General features: G+C 41.9%; 1 protein-coding gene across 3 annotated transcripts in view; it reads right to left on the bottom strand.

Moving 5' to 3' along the window:
• The window catches only part of ARHGEF28 (Rho guanine nucleotide exchange factor 28), a 345,613-nt gene that overhangs the window by 46,407 nt on the left and 286,604 nt on the right, over positions 1-12,602 (bottom strand). For all 3 annotated transcript variants that reach the window (XM_075325325.1, XM_075325342.1, XM_075325333.1), the window contains 2 exons: positions 5,078-5,325; positions 1,950-2,072 (listed from right to left, as the gene is read on the bottom strand). In XM_075325325.1, coding sequence (XP_075181440.1) covers positions 1,950-2,072; positions 5,078-5,325 — 371 coding nt within the window. The remainder of the gene's footprint in view (positions 1-1,949; positions 2,073-5,077; positions 5,326-12,602) is intronic.

The raw sequence follows: 12,602 nt of genomic DNA, 5'->3' as shown, positions 1-12,602 counted from the left end.
CTGCCCACAAAAGTTTAGCTTGTCTTTAACAATTTATCTATATCCTTATTTTATTTCTTAACCTATAAATGCCTAGAAGGAAGTCCTCTGATAATATTAGTAAGCAGCATATAGATCGGTGATTTCAGGCTTATAAAATGCATTTACACAAGTGACCACAGTGAGGCGCTGTAGTAAAGGAAATAACCCACTGAAGTGCGATCACGTATGATACAGCACATGTATTACAGAAGATTTGTGGGTAACGTTTACTTAATCCCATTGATATTGCAGTCATACGGGATTGTAAACTACAGCATATGCCACCTTGTTACCCCAAAATACACACATCTGTGACATCTACAATTTGTGTGGAACTTCATCGGATCAGTCCGCTCATATCTACCATATCTAACCTTGAAGGCTTAAATGTATCTTCTATAGTTACCTATACAAGCTCGCATTCTGCATTTAAGTCAATCTCCTTGTAGCATACGTTTTGATTGTAATAAGGTGTTTGATGTAATTTTATAATCCTGCAATGTTTAAAAAAAAGTCACTTATGACACAGAAGCAGGACTAGTCCAGAGGGGCGTCTCCTTCCCAGACTAGTCCTTGTAACTTCTAATGACACTTCTCTAGGTGTGATTGGCAGCCTGCATAACACCGCTACCAGCTGCACCGTGTGCAAGGTGTCAATCACCGGATTGTGATTATAATATCAGAATCTGGAGAAAGATGCCCCGCCAGACTAGTCCGGCCTCATTAGGACATGCAACGCTGCAGATTAAAAATTAATTTAATCAAACACTGTAGCATTAGAAAGTTACATAAGAGACCTGATTAGATCAGAAAGCAGCTGGGGGAGTCAGGGACCTGACAGAACATTTTGTGGTAAAGAAAATGGATTTTTCTGTATTGATTTTCAAAGTAATTCTATTTTCCTACATGTGTATGAGTATACTTCATAGATTCAAGTAGAGCCATATACTCGCAGAACTAACTATATATTGTATATATCATAGATAGCAAAACAAAAGTGAGAAAGAATCAAAGAAAGTGAAAGAATATCCGAGAGTGAGGGGAAGTGAAGTAGAGCCATATACTCGCAGAACTAACTATATATTGTATATATCATAGATAGCAAAACAAAAGTGAGAAAGAATCAAAGAAAGTGAAAGAATATCCGAGAGTGAGGGGAAGTGAAGGAAAGTGGGGAAAATGCGGGAAAGTGAGAGAAAGTGGGAAAAAACATTGAAAGTGAGGAAAAAAAGTGTAAGAAGGAAAAGAAGAAATATGGATGAAAAAGAGACAAGAGAGAGAAAACAGGGAAAGTGAGAAAAAAAGGGAAAGTGACAAAAAGAGGGAAAGTGAGAGAAAAAGAGGGAAAAGTGTGAGAAAAAGGGAAAAGTGAGAAAAGTGAAAGTGTGAAAAAGAGGTACAGTGTGATAAAATGTGGGAAAAACTAAGAGACAACAGGGAAACGTGAGAGAAAACCAGGGAAACGTGAGAGAAAACCAGGGAAACGTGAGAGAAAACCAGGGAAACGTGAGAGAAAACCAGGGAAACGTGAGAGAAAACCAGGGAAACGTGAGAGAAAAACCAGGGAAAAGTGAGAGGAAAAAAAATGGGAAAAGTGAGAGAAAACAGGAAAAGAAGGGAAAGTGTGAAAAAGAGGTACAGTGAGAGAAAAAAAGGGGAAAAAAGTGAGAGAAAACAGGGAAAGTGAGAAAAAAGGGAAAGTGACAAAACTAGGGGCAGTATGAGAAAAAGAGGGAAAAGTGAGAAAAGTGAGAAAAAGGAGGGAAAAATGAGAGAAAAGGAGAAAAAAGTGAAAGAAAAATAGGGAAAGTAAAAAGAGAATGAACAAAATTAACAGAAAGTGAAAGTAAAGTAAAACAGGGAAAGGAGTAAAAAAAAACAGAAAAGATAGCCAATAAGAGGAAAGACCGATACCGTAGGTAACTTACTTTTAAGAAATTCTGGAACTTTTTGTTTTGCTGAAGTTCTTTAAACAAATTCATGGCTTCGATATGATGACTGCAAAATTCTCCATAAATCCTCTTCATTTTCTCAGCATTCTCTGCAGAAAACTGTACAAAAAGACAGATAGCCGGCTATTAAGGGGCTTCTAGAGGAGAGGAGACAGATTCTTCACTAACATCACACAATGACTGTTACAATTGATAGTTGGACCGGTGTCATTGGCTTTAAAACAAAAATACAACATGGAATATAGGACCCTAAATTTGTCCTATGACTTCACCAAGCGGCACTGCTGGAAATCACAATTATAAGGTAATATTAAAGTCACATTGATAAAACATTCATGAAATTGCAATCTAAACATAAGCACAGCTTCGTATGCTGATGATTTGGCACTTGTCTGAGTTTCACTTTAGAATAATTGCATTAATCTACAATATAGGTAGGACATTTTTTTCATAAATGCCACCTACTGTACAAAGTAAATGCACTGTCAACAGACGGAAGGAATATTTTACAGGTCCCCACCAGCCACCTGCAGGGTTTTCAGGAATCCTGTTAAGTGCTGTAGAGTATATCAAATATCTGTGATTAATGCATCAATAGGGATTTGTTTTATACTTAAATGCATGGTATTTGGGGATGAAATATTTTTTGTAATTGGATTGCATTAACAATGTTGTACTTTTGGGCTTTTTCAGGTGCTTATTTAGGGAAAAAAATGCCCACTACCCTTTTAAGGATATAGTTGCCTCTATAAGGAACAGGTTTTAGGTACAGCTTTTCTATATTGTATGACAAGCAAAAGAAGAAGAAAACAACAAATGCCCAAATATCACAAAAGGATATACATTTTGTTTAGTACAAAAACATGTAAAATTATTACATATGTAGATATGGAGAATATACATAAAATAGCAAAGCAGAAGAAAAAGAGAGGACTCAGGCCCATCAAATACCATGACCATGTTCTGACCCATAAGATATACTATGTGAACATATCACTGAAATAAAATATGTGTAATACTTAAAACCACCAGCAGAGGTCACTGGCGTCCATATGTTCAACCACCAAAGCTCAATGTACTGTATACGGAAATTATTAGAGCTGTCTGCCTATAATGAATAATATATGGAAGCTGGGCACTTACAAGAGGGCAGGGGCGTCAGTGTCTGGTGGCGTATAGAAGAGCGAATCTAAGAGTCTTGCACCCTATATTTTATATGATAAGCCTATTTTTCATCAATGTAAATTTTAAGTATTGATGAATAAGTCTATGTAGTGAAAAATATCGTCACGTCAAAAAAAGTGAGTCCTTAGGATGTAAAGATCGGAAGTTCCAATCTTCACTTTATACCATTTCTGGGACTTAGTGCAGCCTGTATCGAGCAGCAGCAAGGCTCAGCAGTTTCACACATAAATATTCCTCCAAACATTCATATACATTTTTCTCTGCAGAGAAATCTTTTGTATCCCTTGTGCTGAAATCACACACTCCTCAGCATCAGTCTACCGAGGGTGCTCACATCTCTGCACTCACACAGTCATTTCTTTCTACTACTCTGAAAGTTTCTTGTGTTATCTACCCTCCCTGATAGCTTAGATGCTTTTCCTCCTCTCAACACTCCAATTTGCCTTGTACAACCTCATCCCCCTTCGTACTGCTGTCTCTAAGGCTTAATTTCCTGTCTGTTTTTCTACCCACTATTTAAAAAAAAAAAAGACTTTGTATCAGTTTTTTTTTACCATCAGAACGCTCTATTTGAGGTACTTGCATTAATGACTTTAATCCATAACGGAGATAAAAAATGCACATTTCCTTTATTTTTTGCAGACACTCAGTCCACCCGTCCACCCCCCCCCCTTCCAAAAAAAAAAAATTAGACATGTGGCTTGCTACATAAATTAGAACAGTGACTTTTTTTTTACCCCTGGAAGAACTGGGATAGAACATGCACAAGAGAAATGGACGTCAGGCCGGGAGAAAGGAAAGCAAAAGCATAGAAAGCTGACACAGCCAGAAGCAGTGTACGGTCAGATCCATACCTGAAGCAGCAGGATAGCCAGCTATATGAAGGAGGTGCAGAGACTCCACAAAAGCAAGGTAGTACAAGTTATTAATGAAGCTCACTTACTGTAAAAATGTGCATAATTTTGCAAATTGGAAGGTAGGTTAATGGGAATCAGTCAGCAGATTTTTGCTATGTAGGCTAAAGGCAACATGCTGCAAGGGTTAACACATAAGATTCAAAGATGCCTGTCTTGTCAAAATCCTATCTGTTGTTTACTTGCTATGTTTTTTTAAGCAGCAGGACCCTTATCATTGCTGGACTACAAGGTCACCCACACTGCAGTCCAGCACACCCCCTCCTGTCATTGACACCTCACCTTCAATGTACAATCTCTACAGAGAGCCTGGTGTGGGTGGGACAGCTCTCTTAGCTCTACTACATGACTAAATCTAAAAATTCATATTGTGTCAGAACCGCTGCAGCCAGTAATCGCTGGATTTAGGATCTCTTTACCTACATTATGCTGCTCTTAGATAAGGTAGCAAAAACTTGCTGACAGATTCATTTTAACAATAAATAAAATCCATAGACTTAAAGGGAATCTGTCACCAGGTTTTTGCTCCCCCATCTGAGAGAAGCATAATGTAGGGACAGAGACCCTGATTCCAGTGATGTGTCACTTACTGAGATGTTTGCTGTTCTTTTGACAAAATCAATGTTTTCTCTGCTGCAGATCTAGCAGTTATACAAAGCTCATGAATATGCTGGACTACCTGGCAGCACGCCAAGTAGTCCTGTAATGATAATCTTCTGAATAAACAGTGATTTTATCAAACTAGACTAAGCAGCTAAGTAAGTTACACATCACTGGAATCAGGATCTCTGCCCCTATGTTATACTCCTCTTATCTTAGGTGGTAGATTCCCTTTAAAGACCATTTAAAATGGTCCAACTCTGATTTACAATGGGTGCTAAGGACAGTCACTGTATGGTGATAATTTCTGGGTGATTGACACTGAAGGTTTATTAATGTGGATTAGGCTGGCAGCGCATACTGATACCATATCAGGCTACCGAAAAATCACTTCCTATCCCATACCTGCTGAACAAAGATATCTCCTATCCTGTGGATCACAAAGTTCCGGTCATTTCCCTCCCTGGACTCCTGCTTCCTTTCTCGCAGGTTATAAAAGAAGGACCTATGGCTTTCCAGCAGCTCATCGAGACAGGGGAAAATTTTATCCACAGTGCTGTGGTCCAACTGCAGCTCCTCCTTCATCCCTTTCCTGAATATTTCAGACATAATGAAAAGGGTCTGGATATGATGCAATTCCGTCTGCATGAACTCTGAAAAGAGTAGACAAAAAACAACAGGATAACATGATACACCTAATATAAACCATGAGCACAACATTTCTTCCAGATTAGATATCTAACATTTACTATGAACCTGAGGTTAATTTCATGCTAAGCAAAGTCCTACTTATTGTGTTGTCCTAAGACATGGGAGCGATCCATACCAAGGCTCTGCGGATATTAAGTGGACATGTGGATCAATTACTCTATCAATTAGTCTCCTTCCTTTTAATCCCTCACAGTCATGATTATATTAATATTGGAAAAATAAGGAACAGGAAACCAGAGTTAATTATAGATCTTTTCCAATGTAATTATAGCTAATTTGTTTACACTAATATACCGTAATCTATTTTACCCCTCCTCCTCCTCTGATATTGGTGACGATATTCTTCCATATGTAGCAGAACCATATTTAACCATTAACTGTTTCTTGTGTGCACCGGGATATCGGCATTGAAAAAAAAAAACTCGAAAAGTTTTATCTACAGCACTTAAGGTACCGTCACACTAAGCAACATCGCTAGCAACATCGCTGCTGAGGCACAACTTGCTAGCGATGTTGTTGTGTGTGACATCCAGCAACAACCTGGCCCCTGCTGTGAGGTCGTTGGTTGTTGCTGAATGTCCTGGACCATTTTTTAGTTGTTGCTCTCCCGCTGTGAAGCGCACATCGCTGTGTGTGACAGCGACAGAGCAACAACTGAATGTGCAGGCAGCAGGAGCTGGCTTCTGCGGACGCTGGTAAACATCGGGTAACCAAGAAGCCCTTCCCTTGGTTACCCGATGTTTACCTTCGTTACCAGCGTCCGCCGCTCTCAGCTGCCAGTGCCGGCTCCCTGCTCTCTGCACACGTAGCCACAGTACACATCGGGTAATTAACCCAATGTGTACTGTGGCTAGAAGTGCAGGGAACAGAAGCCAGCACTGGCAGTGTGAGAGCGGCGGACGCTGGTAACGAAGGTAAATATCGGGTAACCAAGGGAAGGGCTTCTTGGTTACCCGATATTTACATTGGTTACCAGCGTCCGCAGAAGCCGGCTCCTGCTGCCTGCACACGTAGCAGAGTACACATCGGGTAATTAACCCGATGTGTATGTGGCGCCCCAGGACCTGGTCGCCAAAACAGCATTGCCCCTCCAAAGGGTTAATGCTGAGCCTGGAGGTAATTGGGGGGTCTATTGGCCAGTAAGTTTAACATCCAATGCAGTTCTCCCTCAGGCCAGCAGGGGGAGCTCTGAACCTGGAGTTCTAGGGAGCATTCCCTAAGTCTGGCCTGAGGGAGGAGTTAGTGGTCAGTCTGTAGAGAGAAGTCAGCGCAAGCAGACGCAGAGTAGTGCTGTCTTGTGGAACTGGGGCCTGGAGCTGGAGTAGATTGGCCCCGTGAAGCAAGATTTGCAGAGAGGCACAGAAAAGACTCAGACATCGGAGTCTGTGGTTGCCGGGGTATAAAATCCTTCCCTGGTGGCCGAATCCGGAGGGCAGGAGAGCTGCAAGCCCCCCTGGCCCAGAAGCAATCTGAAGGTACAGCTGCATCCCAAGGGCCCGGTGTGGACTCCTGCAGAGAAGCACCAGAGAGGGCCTGCGCAGCCTACCACACAGAAAAAGGGACGAACCACCGGTCCCAGCAGCAAGAGGGCCATTGCTAAATTCAGAGTGCAGGGTCCTATAGAAGAAAAGGAAAGATCAGGGAGCAGGCCTCATACTCAACTGGCCAAAGAGATCAACCCCAGGCACTTCCAGGCCGGCCGGATCATCTTTACCATCTGTGACGGTCTCCCTGGACTAAACTTCTGCCAAGTAAAAGAGGAGAAGGTAAAGAGACTACTGTTTGTGCCTGTTTCTTTCACTGCCTGTCGGCCCTGCACTGTATTATTCACACATCACACCATAGACTCTCACGAGCACCAACTGTGCCCCGGGGCACCGCTCCACCTGTGGGGAGCAGTACCATCATTGCTGCCATTCCATCACCCCGGAGGCCTCATACAGCAGCGGCGGCTTAATAGCCGCATACCACAGGTGGCGTCACGAACACAAACTTTATTCACCTAGCCATATTTAATTGACACCCACCAGGGCCACGGAGTCGGGCCCCGCCACCACTGACGACCCCCGGACTAGTCCGGCCCGGCACCGGGTGTCCCACAGCCCTGGGGTGGGCGAGTCAACTTCTGTGGCTAGGTGTGCAGGGAGCCAGCGCTAAGCGGCGTGCGCTGGTAACCAAGGTAAATATCGGGTTGGTTACCCGATATTTACCTTAGTTACCAAGCACAGCATGCTTCCACGTGTAGCGACGCTCCAGCGATCCCTGCCAGGTCAGGTTGCTGGTGGGATCGCTGGAGCGTCGCTTAGTGTGACATCTCACCAGCGACCTCCTAGCAACTTACCAGCGATCCCTATCAGGTTGTATCGTTGTTGGGATCGCTGGTAAGTTGTTTAGTGTGACTGAGCCTTAAGGCTGGGGCTACACAAACGTATGGCATGCGATGTGAGAGCATTGGATGCAATATACTAATGACCCTCGGCTCCTGCTCTGCTGCGAGTGAAAGCCAAGTGTCATATTGTGAGCAGATCCTGCGATCAGATCACAGCTGAAGAGGAGAGGGATGGATTAATCTCCCTATCTATCTACTCCATTGCCAGCTGATGCGATTATCACATTGTACTCCGGTGTCATCAGAGTGCAGTATAATGTTTCACTCGCACCCATAGACTTGTATGGGTGCCAATGAATACGGATCGGATTTTACCCACAATTTGCTGCAACTGTTAACTTGGTCTCGGCTGAGGAAAAAAAAAAATTGTATATGGGAACGACCCCTTAAAGTAACATGGGTCCGAGTGTAATGCGATTTTTTTTTTTTTTTTTATCGCATTCCACTCATTGCGTTTTACTCACCTTGTCCTTACCCTAATAGTGCAGACGTGATCCACAGGTTTTGGAGATGTACCAAACTCTTTAGATACTGTGAGCAGATTAGAACATATCTATCTTGTATTTCTTATATACAGTAAATATGCAAGTCTTTCGAGGGATGATCCAGCTATTTCTAGTTGCTAAATATCGATAAAGACATACTGTGCCATGAAGTTATTTTTGCTCAAAAGGCCAATAATAATAACTACTACTTATTCCAAACTATGTCACCATGGTTACAGATGATAAAAAATGTAAAGGAATTTTCCTATCTTCTACCTGCGGGGGCGCACGACTCCCAAGTCTTCTGGTTTCCTGCTTGCCAGGGATATTGCACTTGTAAATCATTAAAAGGGAACCTGTCACCACTTTTTCGGCCTATAAGCTGCAGCCACCACCACCGGGCTCTTATATACAGCATTCCAACATGCTGTATATAAGAGCCCAGGCCGCTGTGAGAACATAAAAACACTTTATAATACTTACCTAATGGTCACGCAGTTGGCCATATGAGCGACTCCGTTCTCTGATGCCGGCGCCTCCTCTTTCGGCCATCTTCGTCCTCTTTCTGAAGCCTGTGTGCATGACACGTCTACGTCATACACACTCGCCGGTCCTGCGCAGGCGCACTACAATACTTTGATCTGCCCTGCTCAGGACCTGAATGCCAGCGAGTGTGTATGACGTCGGACGCGTCATGCACCACGGCTAGAGAAGGAAAACAAAGATGGCCAAAAGAGGTGGCGGCACCGGAGAACGGAGAAGAACGGAGACGCCGATATGGCCAACTGCGCGACTGTTAGGTAAGTATTATAAAGTGTTTTTATGTTCTCACAGCAGCCTGGGCTCTTATATACAGCATGTTAGAATGCTGTATATAAGAGCCGGTGGTGGTGGCCGCAGCTTATAGTCCAAAAAAGTGGTGACAAGTTCCCTTTAACAATTTAGAACAGTGGTATGATTGAATATTGAGATTTACCTTGCCGTTTGGTTTCCGGGCTTACATGCATTGGCCAATTCATAAACTAAAAATCTCATTTTTTTTCATATAGCAGTAATGCAGTACCAGAGTTCCCTTATACATTGATGGCATTTAGTGTGCGGCTGTATCCATTTTGTATTTGCTAGGTTTTTTCAGCTGGCACCTATACACACTTGTAGGATGTGCAGGTCAGTCTTTTGAAATATTTGCAGTGGTATGATTGAGCTGCTGGTCAGAACTGGGCGCTCCACCTTGCTGCTAGAAGAGGCAGATTCGCCTTCTGACAAGCTTCAAAGCATTGCTGGCAAGATGCCCCTCACTATGGCCATGACGCACCTATCGGTCGGAAACCCCTATCCGACCATGATGTGAAGGTACATCAAACATTGTGAAGAGGTTAAAGGGGATATCTTAATGTCATAAATGGTCAAATTAGCAACTTGCTTGTAAAAACAAGCAACTTTGCCATTCACATCTTGTTAAATGACCACCAGTTTCATTTTTATTTCATAAATAGTTTTCATGGATACTTGATGATATTGATGTATTCATTAATAGTACTCATGAAAATGAGCAACTGTGTAATATATCTTATCAGACAAATCTGCTTCTTTCTCTGCCAGAATTTATCAGTCATTATCAAAATCGACACTACATCCGGAGATGAATTCCCCGAGGGGGGGTGGGGGTGTAATTTCCAAACTGTGGTCACTTGAGGGGGTTTCTCTTATTCTGGCATTTGGGTCCTCTGCAAATTGAGTCCACAAACTATTCTAGAAAAAAAACTGTGTTCCAAAAGGTCAAATAGCGCTGCTTCCCTCCCCAACCCTGTGGTGCGGCCAAATAGTGCTGAACAGCCACATGTGGGGTATTGCCACGTTTAGGAAAAATTATGTAATACATTATTGGGGGTTTTGTCTTACCTACTCCCCTTGTGAAAATTGGAAATCTGTGGTTAAAAGTGGTAAAATTTCGAACTCAGGAGAAATTGTGTGACAAATTGTATGGTCCATTTTATCCTATTACTCTTTTTGAAAATTAAAACTTTGGAGCCAAAACATTTTAATGGAAAAAAATGTAAATTTTTATTTTCAGAGTTAATGTTATAAAATTCCATTAAATATCTTCCTAGGAATAAAATGGCTCACTACATCCCTATACTAATTCCTTAAGGGATTTCATATTGGATTCACATGTGGGGGGGAGGTTTCCACTGTTTTGGCATGTGAGGGGATCATCAAATGAAACATGCCGTCCGCAATCTATTCTAGCCAAAATGGCGCACCTTCCTTTCCAAGCCCTGTCGTGCGCCCAAACAGTAGTTTTCCATTACACATTGGGTATCTGTCTACTCAGGAAAAATTGCACAACAAATTTTATGCTGCATTTTCTTCTGCCACCTTTGGGTAAATACAAGATTTGGGGCTAATACAACATTTTTGTGGGAAAAAATAGATTTTTTTTATTTTCACAACTCAACATTAAGGTCTTCACCACACAATAAGATAAAGTTCCTTGAGGGGATCTAGTTTTTAAAATAGGGTCACTTGTGGGGGATTTAGATAGATCAGGGGCTCCCCAAATGTGACATGGCGTCCAATAACTATTTTAGCCAGTTTTGCATTTCAAAAATCAAATGGTGCTCCTTCGTTTCCGAGCCCTGCTGTGTGCCTAAACAGTAGTTTTCCACTACATATGGGATATTGCGTACTCAGAAGAAATTGCACAACAAATTGTATGATCCATATTTCTCCTGTTACCCTTATGATAATCAAAAAATTTGTTTTTAAGCAACATTTTTATGGTAAAAATATTTTTTTCATTTTCATGGCTCAATGTTATAAAATTCTGTGAAGCACCTGCGGGGTCAAGATGCTCACCGCACATCTCTAGATAAATTCCTTGAGGGGTGTAGCTTCAAAAATGGGGTGACTTTTGGTGAATTTACATTATTTAGGCACATCAGGGGCTTTGCAAACGCAGATGGCATCCGCTATCTATTTCAGCCATTTTTGCATTCCAAAAGTTAAATCATGCTCTTTCCGTTCCCAGCCCTGCTGTGCGCCCAAACAGTAGATTTCCATCACATATGGAGTATCGGCATACTTTGGAGAAATTGCACAACAAATTTTATGGTGTATGTTCTCCTGTTACCCTTGTAAAAATGGAAAATTTGGGTTTAAAGTAACATTTTTGTGGGAAAAAGATCATTTTCATTTTTTACTTTAATTCCTGTGAAGCACCTGAAGGGTTAATAAACTTCTTAGATATGGTTTTGAGTAGTTTGAGGGGTGCAGGTTTTAGAATGGTGTCAGAATTGGTATTTTCTGTTATATAGGACCTTCAAAGTCACTTCAAATGTGATGTGGTCGGTAAAAAAATGGTTTTGTAAATTTTATTGGAAAAATAGGAAATTTCTGATGAACTTTGCTACCTAACTTTCTACAAAAAAAAAATATGTTTCAAAAGTTGTGCTCATGTGAACTAGAAATGTGGGAAATGTTATTAACTAATTTTGTGTGACATAACTCTCTGGTTTAAGAGCATAAAAATTCAAAGTTTTAAAATTGCAAAATTTTCATCAATTTTTTTTTTATATTTCCACAAATAAATGCAAAAAATAGCATCCTAAATTTACCACTAAGGCTGCTTTCACACATCCGGTTTGAGCAGTGCGGCTCAATCCGGCTGTGAAACCTATGCAACGGATGCGGCGAAAACACCGCATCCTTTGCATACGTTTTTACATGTGGCCCGTCCGTTTTTTTCCGCTTGCGGCACGCTACTGAGCATGCGCAGGGGAAGAAACCGCATGCGGCGGCCGGATGCGTTTTTTCCGCATCGCGCCGCATCCGGCGTCCATAGGCATGCATTGAAAAATGCGCCGCAGCGGCCGGATGCGGCACGATGCAGTTTTTTTGCCGGACAAAAAAACGTTGCAAGATACGTTGCCTCCGGCCGCCGCTTTAATTAATTTTGCCGCATCCGGAAAAAAACGGATGCAACGCAAAGCCATCAGGCACAATCCGGTGACAATGCAAATCTATGGGGATAAAACGGATATGGTACCGCATCCATTTTACCCGTTTTTTTCCGGATTGTGCCTGATGGAAAAAAACCTGATGCGTGAAAGTTTCCTTACATGTAGTGCATGTCACGAAAAAAAAATAGTCTCAGAATCATTGTGAGAATTCCAGAATTATTACCACGTAAAGTAACAATGGTCAGAATTATAAAAAATTGTCCTGGTCAGGAAAGGGAAAATAGGCTCGGGGGTGACGGGGTTATACAAGTTAAATGCTACAGTAAGAGATAAGGAGAGACGTGAATGTATGATGGGTGACATGATCAGAGATGTTCTACAAG

This window comes from Anomaloglossus baeobatrachus, chromosome 1 (genome assembly GCF_048569485.1).
Source record: "Anomaloglossus baeobatrachus isolate aAnoBae1 chromosome 1, aAnoBae1.hap1, whole genome shotgun sequence".
Taxonomy (NCBI): Eukaryota; Metazoa; Chordata; class Amphibia; order Anura; family Aromobatidae; genus Anomaloglossus; species Anomaloglossus baeobatrachus.
Note: the sequence above shows the minus strand (reverse complement) of the source record. Positions and strands in the feature narration are given on the sequence as shown.